At 32.7% G+C, this 15,336-nt stretch overlaps 2 protein-coding genes and 2 long non-coding RNA genes across 5 annotated transcripts; 3 read left to right on the top strand and 1 right to left on the bottom strand.

Annotated features, from left to right (window-relative positions):
- The first annotated feature begins 2,174 nt into the window (after positions 1 to 2,174).
- LOC120260939 (nuclear transcription factor Y subunit B-3-like) lies at positions 2,175 to 3,009 on the top strand. The gene has a single exon (XM_039268531.1). The coding sequence runs from the start codon at positions 2,311 to 2,313 to the stop codon at positions 2,857 to 2,859; it is 549 nt and encodes a 182-aa protein (XP_039124465.1). The 5' UTR covers positions 2,175 to 2,310; the 3' UTR covers positions 2,860 to 3,009.
- A 2,535-nt stretch (positions 3,010 to 5,544) lies between these two features.
- Positions 5,545 to 6,006, top strand: LOC120260265 (ethylene-responsive transcription factor LEP-like). Its single transcript, XM_039267706.1, has one exon. The coding sequence runs from the start codon at positions 5,545 to 5,547 to the stop codon at positions 6,004 to 6,006; it is 462 nt and encodes a 153-aa protein (XP_039123640.1).
- A 2,506-nt stretch (positions 6,007 to 8,512) lies between these two features.
- LOC120262072 lies at positions 8,513 to 9,349 on the bottom strand. 2 transcript variants are annotated; one of them, XR_005536703.1, is made up of 3 exons: positions 9,221 to 9,349; positions 8,917 to 9,101; positions 8,513 to 8,819 (listed from the first exon to the last, which is right to left on the bottom strand). It is a non-coding gene; the product is annotated as an uncharacterized LOC120262072 (long non-coding RNA). The 2 variants fall into 2 exon arrangements; XR_005536704.1 differs by having other exon boundaries at positions 8,917 to 9,096; positions 9,221 to 9,346.
- A 1,583-nt stretch (positions 9,350 to 10,932) lies between these two features.
- LOC120262199 lies at positions 10,933 to 11,833 on the top strand. Its single transcript, XR_005536719.1, has 3 exons — positions 10,933 to 11,111; positions 11,246 to 11,286; positions 11,370 to 11,833. It is a non-coding gene; the product is annotated as an uncharacterized LOC120262199 (long non-coding RNA).
- Positions 11,834 to 15,336: the final 3,503 nt, after the last annotated feature.

The following is a 15,336-nucleotide window of genomic DNA, read 5'->3' as shown; positions in this document are numbered from 1 at the left end:
AAGATCTTCAAACCTAGACAATATTATGAAGCTTTAAAAGCCTGTAATCTACTTTAGAATACTTTAATATTTTAAATTAAAATAAAGGCTTTTTATAAAAATATTATTGATGTATACTATATAATATACATACATTATGCATTCATATATAACATTAGAGTTTGGATAAATTCAATTAATTTAATTAATAATCTAATTAATTTTTTTTTAAAAAAAAATGGAACTCCTTGAGTTTTGTTCCGTGAATTTTATTTTATATATTTTATTATTTTTTTGCAGGATATAATGTGTGTATATATATATGTATAATTAGAAGAGTTTGATTGGGCATGCTAATTTGGAAGGCAATGAACAAACAAAGTCTATTTGGCAACACTCAATTCACAGGCTATCCACTTTGCTAACCTTAATTAAATTATTTATTCAGTGCCAAACAATCTAAATAAACAAACTATTAACTACCCACAAAAAAACAAATCATAATATTTCAAGGTTCTAATTTAATTTCTCATAGAAGAAAGAGTCATGTGTTCAAACAAAAGGAAAAAAGAAATCATGCCATAAACATTCATAACAGACACATTTCTGTTAATTAAACTTCAATTCAAAGATATTAACAATCGTTGCCATTACTAAAAAAATTAAGCATTGATATTATAGTGATGTACAAATGAATTAGATAAATATTGGATTGCCATTAATAAAAAGAATTCTTTGCTATCTTTCTGTCATTAGTTTTAATATATTATATTTGTAGCTTGCTTGTATGATGCTTCCTATAGTTTATAAGTTTAAGGCCGGCAAGAACTACAAAGTTATCAAACAAGTTACTAAAACTTTTTTATCAACTTTTATTATGACAATATAATACCCTAATATATATATATATATATTTATAAAAGTGGATAAACTATTAATTTATTTAAAAAGGGAAAAAGCCGAAAACAACAACAGACGACTAAGACAAACAAGTAAAAGAAAAAAACAGAGGAAAATGAAAAGAGGAGGATGCAACACCAGCGGTGTAACAGAACAATACAACGAGAAAAAAAAACAACAACAGAAAAAAACCCAAACAAAGATCCACAACCAGGAGCTGAGGAGACGAAGTCCACCAAGAGACAGCAGAGGTCAGCTCAGCCGGGTCCAAAGGGATCACTCATGGGGTTGAGGAGGCTGTGAGTTGCTGGCGAGATCCGTAGATCTGGCGCTCAGGAAATCGAGGAAGCGCTTGACAGTCACAATGGACTCGTTGGAAACTTGTTGTGTCGAATCTTTAGCTGCAGAGCACCAATTAATTAACACATGATAAATTTTAATAAGAATAGATGCAGTAGAAGTAAATGTAAGATTAAAAATACGATTGTTCCTTTCCAATATATAAAGATACACACACTTAAGTTATACCAACTCAATGAGATACTCAAAAAATAATAAATAAATAAATAAATAAATAGGGCATCTAGTGTCTCTATGTGGAGGTTCATGGCATCAAAACATGGCATGGTCTTTGGGTATCAATTTTTCTTTCTTTTGGCTTCTTGTCATTATCTTTTAATTAGTCACCCTTTTTATAATTTATTTTTTTAAGCTTAATCATTCCCAAACTTGAACATGTCTCTTGAGGCAAGATCACACAAACCCTTAATTTGACCTACAACTATAAACAAGTCCATCCATGTCATTATAACTCATGCCTATTTGATCAACATCACCATCTATTTATATTTTAGTTGCATTTAATCTAGTGAGAAGACATATATTAATGGTCATTTAAGTGTTTATGAAATGATATTAGTTCATACTGTAGACATTTGGCACAACCATATATGTTGAGTATCCCTTAAATTTCTTTCATTAATTAATTGGCAAAATTTATAATTTAATAACTATTGTTAATGGCTTTAATTGCATCCTTCGGCGTGATATATTCCTTTTTTCATGATGTGATTGGAGGAGAATCTTAGCAAAATATTACTTTTTTTTTCTTTAATCAATATTCAAATCTTCTTATAATTAGAGCTCTATATATGTATATATATATCACACTAATTGGGAAAAACAAGAGACAAAAAAATAATAAAAAAATTTATTATTTACTTCATTTATTAAATATATAATTGAGTTTTCATTTCTTTATTTAAGTTAATTTATTAAGAGGTAAATATAAATAATTAATTTACTTTATGTTTTATCAAAACAGTCTTTCCACTTGCACTACTCTTCCCACCATCTTCTTAAATTTGTTCTTCTAAGTTCTAACCTATAAAACCAAACCCTAAAGTCCTCAACTCTCTCACCATCTCCACCATGAAAGGAAGGAAGAACCACCAGCATGATCAGCTCATGAGCCCTGCCAACAGCCCTCCATCGGACGCAGACTCCGGCGGCGGAGCCGGCGGCGGAGCCACCTCTTCCAAAGAGCAAGACTGCTTCCTCCCCATAGCCAACGTGAGCAGAATCATGAAGAAGTCCCTCCCTGCCAACGCAAAGATCTCCAAAGAAGCCAAGGAGACGGTGCAGGAGTGCGTGTCGGAGTTCATAAGCTTCATCACCGGCGAGGCCTCTGACAAGTGCCAGAGAGAAAAGAGGAAGACCATCAACGGAGATGACCTTCTCTCTGCCATGACAGCACTTGGTTTTGATAACTATGTTGCCCCTCTTAAGATATATCTCAATAAGTATAGAGAGACCGAAGATGATAAAAGCTCGATGCCGGCAAAGCAAGGTAGTAGTAGTACTGATGAGGGTGGAACCATGAATGGTAAACTTTTAGGGTTTGGTGGTTTTCATGGAGGTGGAAGTGCAAATGGTGGTGGAGCTTTTTCCAGTCATGTTAATGGAGGAGTTCAGTGGTAGTGCATATAGACGCACTAATAACAGTGCATGCATGGATGCATGCATGCATGGATATATATATATATATAGTACTGTATTCTTATTCTTGACTTTGTTTCTGTCTTTCAATAATGTTCTGGTTTTTAAAGATAATTATTACCTTTTTCTTTATTCTGTATGTGTGTTAATTAATTGCTTTTAAGATGAATGTTTTTGTGTGTGATTGTTTTCTCTTGAAGTTCTCTCCTTTAAGAGAATCTTTAAACTTCTTTTCTCTTTATGTATACATAATGCATCTGTGTATAGTGTGCATAGTGTGCTGATGAGATCTTTTGAAATTGTTGGCAATTTGAACAAGAACAATATGATGTAATAAAATGAAGGTGGAACTCAAAATGGTAGTTGACCTTGTGTGGCCACTCATGTCATGTTAGACATGATCCAATGGGCATCTCCACTACTTGTGTCATATATATATATATATATAAATATTAGGGAGCCTTCTGATTCATTTATATATTCTTAATATCAAGAGACGAGAAAAATAAATAACTCATGTCCCATGTGATATTACAGGTTTAAACAACATTTGTATTTTTTATTGCCATAGAGTATTATTATTACCTAATATACGAAATATATAATTATTATTATATAGTAAACATGCTAACTGATCAACTCCGATCCTGTCATGTCAATGAGGCAATAATTCACATGACTCACAAGTGAGAAGGGAATATCATTCCTTTTGCAAGCACTAGTTTATTGGAATGAACTTTTAATGATGAAGAAAATAACAATTATTCCATGAATACTCACTTTTCTAATTACATAAATATTTAAAGATAAAGAGATACCACACTGTGATGGTCATACATGTTTCACATGTTAATTTGTTCTTGCTTGGAACTTCTCTAGAACTAACCTTTCATCTTTGTTTTTTTGAAAAAAATCTGAAAAACAAAACAACACAAAATTATCAATTTTTTTAAATATAAACAAGACTTACTTCTTTATTTATAATTTGGATAAGTCGTTTTAAATACACATATTTTATTATTATGTTTTAACTATCTCTTAATCATCTATTAAAAGAGTAAAACTCTTAATCTCCCGCATCCTCAATAAGAGTCAAATACTTGAACACTGGGTTATTAGCACGCGTTGTGGCAAGAACACCTGTTACAACTAATGTTATATTCCTCACAACTTCAGCCTGTCAACATAAAGAAAAGCACCATGTTGGACAGTCTATATATATATATATTGAATGATTGTTTAAAATAAAGAGGAAAAGAGTGAGAGAGAATGGACAAAATCAAGTATTAAATATAATACTTTTTGTATTGTGAGCGGGGTGCAAAAAATTTTATAAGTTCACTGAATGTATCTTCAGCCATTTGGAAGTACATAAGATGAAGGGTTTAAGAAAAATATATAACTGTTTCCATCTATAGTATAAAGTTTTCCTATCCTCATTTGAAGAGAAGTATGCTCCCCACTTCTTCAAAGTATTATCTTCATTTATTTTAATGAATTCTAAACTTAATGAAGTACTCCATTAATTTATTTAATTATAGCATAGACATATCAGTGGGACAACTTTTTATCTTCTTTTCTGGTTTGATAAGACAATGGAATAAAACTCCTTTGATTGTAACATTTGATTTGAGCATAATCAACAAGAGTTTACTGAAAAAATGGATTCAATTATATGCAACACTATATATGTTTCTAAATAATTCCTTATATAATTAATGTTTCATGACTATATATGTATCCAACTATTTTTCTTAAGATACTTTTTAAATTGTGATCTTCATACAAACTTTCTATACACTTCAATTGGCACAAATCACACACTTTTATAATTAATACAAAGTGAGATTCATTTGTCTCTTAAACAAGAAATGACATTCATCTATTTTTTGTGCTAGATAACAATTATTCTCACTCTCTATTTTATTAATTATTTTGTGGAAGAATTTGAGGTCATGCTTGACAAAAGAAACTAAGTTTATAAACTTGATCTTCCTTCTTAATTTTAATTATAGAGAATCAATCAATCAAGTAACATACAATCAATATTTTCGATAATAAAGATTGACTAACATATCAAGATGTATTATAAGTAAACAGTCCAAGATAGATCAGTAAACTAAATGAATATCTTGTTTGACACTATATATAATTATATATATATATATATATGTAAATCTACACATGCAATTAAACTCCAAAATTCTTCAAGTTCATGAAGTGATTCAATTATATATATAATATATATAAAGGCAAGTACCAAAGCATAATGGAACTCAGTGAATTGCGGAAAATGGCCATTAATGTCTTATCATGTCGAGGAAAACAAGGAAAAAAGAAGCCATTTAACCAACCACTTTCAGAAACAAATTACAACACCTTCCTCATTGTCTTTCTCTAATTAATAAACAACGCCCTCCTTCATCTCACCTGCCCAAATAAAAAAGTGCTACTCCCCTCCCTAACCTTTCCACTTAGCCTACCTATTTAATTAGACTACTCCCAAACCAACGTGTTTCATCACTTTGATAACACCTACAAATTACTCTACCAAACCCTAATGCAACTCTTTCTCCAGACTATATATATATTGTTGCATGTAACTATATATAGAGATAGGATATTGAACACTCTTTGCAACAATTATCATTGCACCTATATATGGACATGGCTGATCACTTACAATGCATGATCCTTCCTCGTCACAGGAGAAGACGGTCTAGAGCATCGACGGAGTACTTAGGAGTACGGCGGAGACCATGGGGGCGTTATGCGGCGGAGATTAGAAACCCTTATACTAAGGAGAGACACTGGTTAGGCACATTTGATACGGCGGAGGAAGCAGCATTAGTTTATGATATGTCGTCGATCACCTTTAGTGGCATCGGTAGAGCTCAAACTAATTTTTACTATCCATTTCTTACTATGCCTTCTCCACCTCCTCCACCGCCGCCTCCGCCACCTTCTCCTTCGGAGGAGGAGAAGGAATATTGCTCTGGGTATAACTTGGAGATTGGTGAAGATCATGGTCATTTGGTTGATGGTGATGACGATGATTCAATGACTATCGCCACCATTTTGCAGAGTTTTCGCCAATCGAATGCATTTCCTTCATCTTCGATGCTATGATAAACATGTTGTTGATCACTTGCAATGTTGTATTGGAGGATCAATGCTATGTTCTTGAGAAGAACAAAATTATAAATGAGGTTAGTTTTGTTATGAATGAAATCTGTCTTTTTTTTTTCATGAAGGCTTTTGTGAAAGTGATCAAAGTCTTTAGACTTATATATATATATATATATATAATGTTAACAAACCTAGCATTAATTCTCCAAATAGGTTATTAACTAGCATATTCTTTCATACTGAATTGGTATATGTAAGTAAATCAATTAAGCAATTCAGATTTGCATGTAAGCATGGAAATAATTAAGTTCCTATAATATATATATATATATAGCTTTAATTTGCATAGACCAAAATTTTAAGGAGTATACATAAGCATCGATGTGAGTGTGCAAAAACCACAATATGTATGCATGGCATGGTCCACGTTAGATACGTATGTATATTGATTATGTATACATATAGCTATCTCTGAAGATTAAACATATACAGTGCAATTTGATGTATAATATACATATATATCTTTTTAGAAATATAGTTCAATACATGATAAGCATATAAATAAGTGGTTCAAAAAGAAAGTTTTGAAGTTCATTAGGAAAAAGCGAATGAACTTTAATCATGAGAAGATTTTAATTAATTACTCATTAAGGTTTAGATATATCGATCTCTGTATTCCTTGTTATATATGTTGTATGTTTCTTTAAATTTAAATGCAGTACATACTGTATAGTATTCAGCACTGCCCAGCGAGGGCATAATATACAAGTGATCTACAACATTATCATCCTTTTGTTACATACCAATTAAATAGAAAAGGAGAAAAAAAAATATATATATAGAAAGAAGGCATGCTTTCTATCTTTAAAGAAGGGAAGTTTGTGGGTCTCATCACCTCATTTATGGAGAATATATATTGTAGAAAACTATGAAAAGTTTAAAATTGATCATTGCATTAACATTGTATTTTTCTATTTTTGAGTGAATATTGATTAAATGAGATGTGAATTGTGAACGATAGATTTTCACATTAATGTTGTAACTTCTGCACTTTCTTTAGTTAATAACTAGAACGCTACTGTATCGTTCTCTTGCAAGAAACTGTTGTAAATTTTTTTTAAATTAGTGATTTGTTTATTTTCTTTAAAAAATATATGTTTATTTTATTTAAAACAAAAAATATTTTTTGTAACCAATATAATTAAGCCACGTATTAGGGATAGGTATACTTATCGAGTATAAACACAAAAGTTTTATAACACCCGTGCCTTCACTCTATGTAGGCTGAAGTTCTAATATATCTCTTTACACAAAAGTCTATATATCAATAGACTAATATTAAACAAAATTTTAAAAAAGTTGGAGGAATGCAGTCCTGAAGCTAAATAGGCAAAGTTGGAGGAGCCTACGAAGAAAATCAAGCGGAGCCTGGAATTCGTTTCGGCTAGGGAGGTGGAACCCAATGACCCTCCGGAGCATACCTCATCACCGGGAGAAGTTTAGCGATGGTGGTTGTTGGCTGTTGAGGCCTGTCGTGTTGGGGCCTCCTTTTCTTGTATTTTTTTTTCTTTTCTGTAGCTTTGTATTGGTTTCTCCCACTTCTGGTGGGTCTTGAGACTTGTTTTGCTGTATTTTGTGTGGGTTCTTTGCCTTTTAATGAATGTGGTTTATCCACTTTTTATCATTTAAATTAAAAATTAAGCGACTCTTACCTAACTAATAGAAAATAAATATTATATCACTTTTCTTTAAAAAAATTGTTCATGTAATTTATTATAACCATTTGTTTTGTATTTCCATGTACTTTTGTTTAACTAATTAATATCTCTACTAAGTTATGTTTATATTTATAAAAAGTAAAAACTATTATTGAGAGTTTAAAAATTAAATAATTGCAGCTAACAAGTAGGGGCAACCAATATATATAGCTGATGATCAAAACTTTTTGATTTAATATTTTTATAATTGAAAGATTACATCAAAACTTTTTCTTTTTTCCCTTCTTCCTCTCCGGTACTTCCTTTGTCAGTGAAACAACCGACAATTAAAAAAGTTTGATTTAAGGGAGGCCTTTCCACCTCCAACTCACAACATTGACAGCAAAATTGATGAATATATATATATATATATATATATATACTCATGGATGAGTTTTGAATATTATCTCTGTGAGTAGAAGTACAAAAACAAACTTCACTTTTTTAACTTGGATAAAACATAAATGACAAGTAAATCTATATCATATATTTAAATTAATAATTACTTTTGTATAGCCTAACCTAATTAATGATAACCAGAATGAAATTACTTCTAGTGTCTTCACTTAAACTCTGATCTGCAAACACAAATGATTGAAATAGAAAAGAAAAGACATGATACGAATCTTCCCTTTTGTTTTTGTACAACCTTTCACATTCATAAACACATCAATCAAGTCCAACCTTTCAGGACTCTCCATACACTTATCTTAATTATGCATACTCATCACCATTAATGGAACTCCATGTATAAAAATAAAGGAAAAACTTGAAACTTATTTTCAAGCCAAGTATTACAGGAAGGAGAAACAGGAGGCCAACAAATTAAGGAAAACCAAACCAGAGACTTGAGTTTACATGCAATTAATTAAATCTACTTTAATTCATCTACTAATCCTCCCAAAAAGAGCACAAACTACAAAACACCATTCACAAAACCATCAAACCACACTATTAATTTGTTCTTCAAGTTGATTAAAGAACTTTGTTGATTTTCCCACCACTTCCTGGGCTTGGTGGAGGCTTAGTTGGCCTTTTTCTTGTTACCATCATTGCCTGAATCAAAATCATGTATATATATATACCATCAAACCAAAAAGATATATATATATATACACACACATAAAGGTAAAGAGAAAGAAAGAGTACTAACATTAATATTTCTTGCTCCAATTTCAAGGTCCTTAGAATCATTGTGATGATCCAACAGGCCAAAACAGCTGAGAAAAGAAGTTATAAAGAAGTTCATCCAAGAGCATGGATCACAAAAGCCACTCCCTCCACTAACTGAAGATCCATCTTCCACTTCTTTCTTACCATTATCTTCCTCCATCTTTTCTATGAAGAATAAAAGAACATGAAGAAACTCTTTGAATATATGAAGAAACTCAATCTATGTTAGGATATAACTATATATATAATTAAATAATTAGATATAAAAAGTAATTAACACTAACCTTAATTATCAATCTTTATAATGTGATCTCTTTCTCTTTCTTGAATGCACCTTGGCCTTGAGAGATCTTCATCACTTATAGCCAGCAGTATTTATAGTAGCAAGTTCTTGGACTCCTTCTCATGGCCATAAATATCACCAAACCATATATTTTTATAACCCCAATTAATAAGATGGATCAACTAAAATTTACTACTAAGAAAAGTCATAAATTTGGCAGATTTGAACTTTTCTAGGCTGATACAATTATCAAGTACATACACATTAATAAGAAGATTAATTTATGTAATTAATTAGCTTAATTAATTATATATGTTTCTTAAATTTTTTTGGTAAAGGTGAAGACCGAAGAGATGACAAAAGGAAAAGGTCATACATGCATAGGATGGAAATGGAATCATTTTGGCATTGGAATTTCAAGATCAACAACTCTCACAGCACACCACAAGCATATGGTCAGACTAAGACACAGACTAAGGTACTCAATAGAATATCAAAGAACAAGGAGTCTCACTGCATGTGCTTACTCTGATGGCATGTCTTTGTTTATGGATATCAGTGACTAAAATAATAAGGATGTATATATACATATATATGTATATAAATTCTCTCTTTTATCTTCTTTTTCTTCTCTTTCATTAGATTTATGAGTGTTAAATGTTAATCAAACCAAATAGAGGCACGGGAAGGAAATTGTTTATTTAGTTTGATTAGAAGTTTAGTTTGGCACCCATTGGACAAACATAGAAACCAGACAAATTCATTGCTGGTTGAAAGGTCAAAACACACAGGCATTAGTACGTGTTGACCATCTCAATCTTCGTATGAATGCACTGCTGGATGTATGAGTCAATGGAAGAAGAAGTCAGTCAGTTAATTATATATATATAAACATATATTTCAAGTGTTTAATTGGTGAAGTGGGACTTCATATTCATTCTCAATTTATAAATCAAAATCTTGATATTTGATAATATACCTTCTATATATATAGTGTGTATATCAAATTTATACATATACACTTACATGTTGGTTGTACATATTTCTCCGTAAAAATAAATAAATAAAAAACCTCCTTCCGATGAGGAATCAACTTTTCTTTTTTCTCAAAATACCATTTTTTCCATTATGTTATTGATATATATATCAATAACAATATTAATAGAGAAGCAATATATTGAGACCAAAGTACGTGATGATTTACAAATTTTCATTTTTTTTTTTTGTTGAATCTTATGTGCAAAAACAACATTATTTTAGACATATGTAATTTTATATATCATCACGAACTTTTTTAATGATATATCAAAAATTAATTTCTTTTACTTGATCAACGTTATAATTTTCCAATAAAATATACAAAAAATAAAAGACCGGAAAAGACCAAAGACTATTCCAAGTCTTAGTAATTTGTTGGTACATGTACAAAATTAATTATTCTAGCTACGAAGTCAATCTTTCAGACCTTATTCAAGCTTTTATATTTTTACTTAAAATACATTTGACTTAAAAGATTGATAGTAATTTGCAGATGCAAAGATAATGTATCTATAGTTGAATTAATTATATTCATGTTTGGTAAACTTGTGGTGTCCCATGACATGATCCAGTTTTCCAGATCGTCAAAACAATTGATTTGTTTATGTATTTATTTGAATAACAAACTATAAGCATCCATTTCACAACTTTATATTTTTTTTATATATTATGAAAAGCACTCCTTACTAAGCTCTTGTTCCCCACACTGACCTTCACTGAGACTCAAATCAAAAGAAAAAAAAGAAGAGCATCAACTTCTTTCATGGCCAAGCTCATCCAGCAGCTCAAAAACAAGTTCTTCAACTTCTTTGATCTTGTCAAGGGTGTTAACAACACTAACTCTAAAGACAAAGGTGATATACATGCATGCATGGCTTAATTAATAGTATCTATATATATATATATATGTGCATCAGTTCTCTACTTAATTATTATTCTCATCTTGTTCATAATTTTCCTCTTTAATTACATATATGAACTTGATCAGGTGGTGGAGATAACCACAAAATGAGTCATGCTCATGTTCAGGTATTAATTGAATGCTACTGCATCTTCTGTTCTTTGTCTCTTGATTTCTCATTTTTAATCTATATCTATATATACTTAAGCAGAGCCGAGGGATATCAATAACAACTGTGAAGCAGAGTGACATGGCAAAGCCGTCTCATGGACCTCCTCCTCAAACCAACTGAAAGGCATTTGCTCCATGGGAGAACAGACTCAAGTTCCTATATAGAGTGGTGTTGAGGAAATTAATCAGATGGGTTTCTCTATAAGTCTGGTTTGTTTGTGTGTGATTATTATAATACTACCTTGCTTTGTATATGTACATTTTTTCCTTTGTGTTTTCATGTTCAAGCTCGGTTGTGAATCTTATGATATAATGCTTGTTGGATGTGGATCATGTGATCAGTGATTTTCTTTGTTAAATAGAGCAGTACCGCTCTTAATTAATAAGGGATGTTCAAGTGGATCGGGTGCATGTAAGAGATGTCATGTATTTGTTTCTTGGACGTATGTACGTGATGTGTTTTTAAAGCAGTTTGATATATATATATAAATATATAATGCATTATGTTTCATTTGATTTTTTTTAACCATTCTTGTTATCAAATAAAGTGAAAAGAAATGGTATGATTAATCTCGTCCTAATAAAAACGAAAAGGAAAGAAAAGAAAAGAAAAATTAATCAGAGAGAAAAGGACGGTTCAACAGCACATTTAATAAATAATTAAATACCATAAAAGAGAAAAGAGAGAAGAAGAAAAAAAAGCGAGCTAGGGAAAATTTTTTATTCTTCTATAAAATAGCCAAGGGAAAATAGAAACAAAAGAAAATGAAAGTGTTTATTTATATGCCTTCTCATATAAACAAAACAAAGGTAACCCCACAAAGATTTGTTATAGTTTAGAATCTTGTTCATTATAGATGACACAGGTGGAAATCATTTTACTTTGAAATAAAAGAGAGAAATTTAGTGCGCATAAATTAAAATGGCATCCAGAGATTTTATGATCTATGCTCATAAAACACTAAAGCATATTATATAATATATATATATATAATGTGTATGGTACATTATATATTACAAAGTAAAGCTGGGAGTTTGATTTTTCCTCAGCAAAAGTATATATGTGTCTGTGCCGCTGTGTGCGTGTACGCATAGTTATTGAGATCAAAACCATGGGCATCACAAGAAACTAGGAAATTAATGGGAAAAAAAAGGTACAAGGAGAATAATTCATTAATTACCAAATAAATGAATATGAATGATGATTGCAGAACCAATAAATGAATTAATTAATCATATAATATCTTGACAGATCAATAAAGCACTTCTTTCTTTTTTTTTAATGTCACAACAAACAAGCGGATGGACTAAACATCTAAACAAAATTCTATTGAATTAATCATGACATGCATTTCAAGTTGAAGAGAAGATCTAGAAGGAAGTCTAGCTGGAAGGACTCACCAGAATTTACAGCCCAACAACGTTCTTCATTTAAGGGTTCACAAACTTATAATATCTCTAACGAATCTTCTCTTCATCAAAGTTTGGCAAAGCCCCCACATACTAACCATGGCTCACATAAGCGAACTTGACGTTCATATATATGTTTGGACCTTGGAATAAAATAAGAGAGAATATGTATGCATATATACATTTAGATGATCAAAACTAACAACCTGCCATGTGGATCTATATCCCCTACATTACGTGTATGCATGCATGGCATCACCCAAAACAAAGCTCAATACATCCTCTACGTGTCCCTTTGAATGCACGTGGCAAACTGCCATGCCAACAGACATCACCCACACGTGTTAACAAACAAAGAACCAACATCTCCAGATATATACAATAAGAAAGTTAAAGAAGAAGATATATGGCTTCTTAGATTTGATACCTTGGATTGGATCAGGAGTGGGCCGTGCACATGGGAATATGGGATCCCTTTTCAGTGGACGTGTGAGACCCTTTTGACATACACCGTAGATGGGTCTGGGACAGATCTTCACCGCTGAACTCCCTGCCAAGTGGCAAGCCCTGCCGTTTAATTAACTCCAACAGTACCTTTTTCTTAATTCAAATCTATAACGTATATAAGTTATAAATAAATGTAATATAATGTTGTTGGTAGGGGTGAAGAAAGAGGATGTTAAGGTGGAGTTGGAGGAGGAGAACATACTGAAGATAAGTGGGGAGAACATGAAGGAGGAGGAGGAGGAGGAGAACGTGGGCGACACGTGGCATCGTCTGGAGCTAGCGGCGGCGAGGGAAGTTAATTTGTACGCCGGTTCCGGCTGCCGGAGAACGTGAACATGGATGGGATCAGGTGTAAGATGGAGAATGGAGTGCTCCATGTTGAGATTACCAAGAAGCAGACACCGCGCGCCGCAGCAGAGCAACGTTAGGAGCATTGAGATACAGTAACATGCATGCATGCATGCATGCGTGTGTGCATGGGTTTGGAATACTACTTACGTAATGTGTGTAAACATGTTTACGTGCTTGCTTGTACGTGGAGTTTTCATGGTTGTTTGTTGATCTGTTTGGTGTTCTAGTGTATATATAGTATAAGTTTTGGAGAGCTTTTGTGTGTCTTGTTTATATGGGCTTAGATTTTACGATTAAATAAGAGCTTGTAAATATGAATATGTGTTGTTTGTTTTAGTGTTGAATAGAGGACAGAAAGATTAGTCAAAAATAAATAAATAAATAAATAAATAAAGAGGACTGAAAGGTTAATTATGCTGTTGTACGTTGTGTTTGTTCAAGATCTGTGATATTTGATTTTCCTAAAGATTTTTCATTCATTTTGAGATGTTTCAGTTGGTAAATACAGTTTGTTGATCACCTTTTAAAAAAAAATATATATATAAAGCATTTAAGAACATTTGTTAAATATATTATCCTAAAGTAAATAGTAATTGATGGAGCTAGAGCTCGGAAGACTTTGGAGAGCTGTCACATGCGTGGGCGGTGGTCACTGGTAGGAGCTTAGGTGGCGTGCGTATGCGTTTTATTTATTTATTTATTATTTTGGGCAGGTGGAGTTAGGTATTGGCTAGATTTTAATGAGTCCACAAGAAAGACTTAAAGTTGATAGATGTTAACATATTCCTAGATTTTTAATCAATCTAGTGCGGTTGGTGGCTTGGAATTTGCAAGGGGAAATAATTCATCGGGCACGGGCCGGGTAACAAGGCCGGTCGGGCCCGACCCGCCGAGTCCGGTTCATCGGCCCACTGACCCGGACCCGGCTCGGCTGGGTCTAGAACCCGGCGGGCCGGGTTGGCCCGTCGGACGCGCCGGGTCCGGGTCACATGAAGCCGGGCCCGGAACCGGCCCGGCAGGGCCAACCCGCCAGGGTTGCCCGGGGTCAGCCCAGCAGCTGGGGCCCGGCGGGCGGGTCGTGGCTCACCTTAAATTTTTTTAAAAAATTTAAAAAAATTACAGAAAATTCAAAAAAAAATGAGAAAATTTGTGAAAATTCAAGAAAAAATTCAGAAAATTTCATATAAAAAAATGAATTAATTAAGACACAAAAATGAAGACTACGAGTTTCGAAGTAATAAGAGATGTCCACGTATTCTGATTTAAATTTCACTAAAAATTGAAATTACTACTAAATTTGGAAATAAATGGGACTTGGACTTAATTCGTTTACATGCGAGATTAAGTTGCCTACGTATCCTCACGGGTGTAAGAGGAATCAAAAGCCCACGTGGTTCTATTACAGCATTATAATCGTCACTCACTTACTTAATCGGTACCATCTAGGTCTTGGTCGGGACTCGATGACTGTCGGAGCGGGTGTGCTCATCATGTTATACGTGTAGAAGAAATCACTAGCATCTGGACTTCCTTCATACAGCTTCTTGTTGCCGAACTTGAGCACGTTTCCGGGTCGTCAGTCCGAAACTTGAATTTCAATATTTTTGTGGGGTCGATTGCAAATGTGTCGAATCCAACATGTTTCCACTGCGCTAAAAAAGTGCGCTCGCATAAGCTCATCGTAGACATAGGGACATGCAAAAAAATATCCTTTACCATTAGTGAAAAGAATGGGGTAC

Source organism: Dioscorea cayenensis, chromosome 5 (genome assembly GCF_009730915.1).
Source record: "Dioscorea cayenensis subsp. rotundata cultivar TDr96_F1 chromosome 5, TDr96_F1_v2_PseudoChromosome.rev07_lg8_w22 25.fasta, whole genome shotgun sequence".
Classification (NCBI taxonomy): Eukaryota; Viridiplantae; Streptophyta; class Magnoliopsida; order Dioscoreales; family Dioscoreaceae; genus Dioscorea; species Dioscorea cayenensis.
This window is presented reverse-complemented; position numbering and strand designations above follow the sequence as displayed.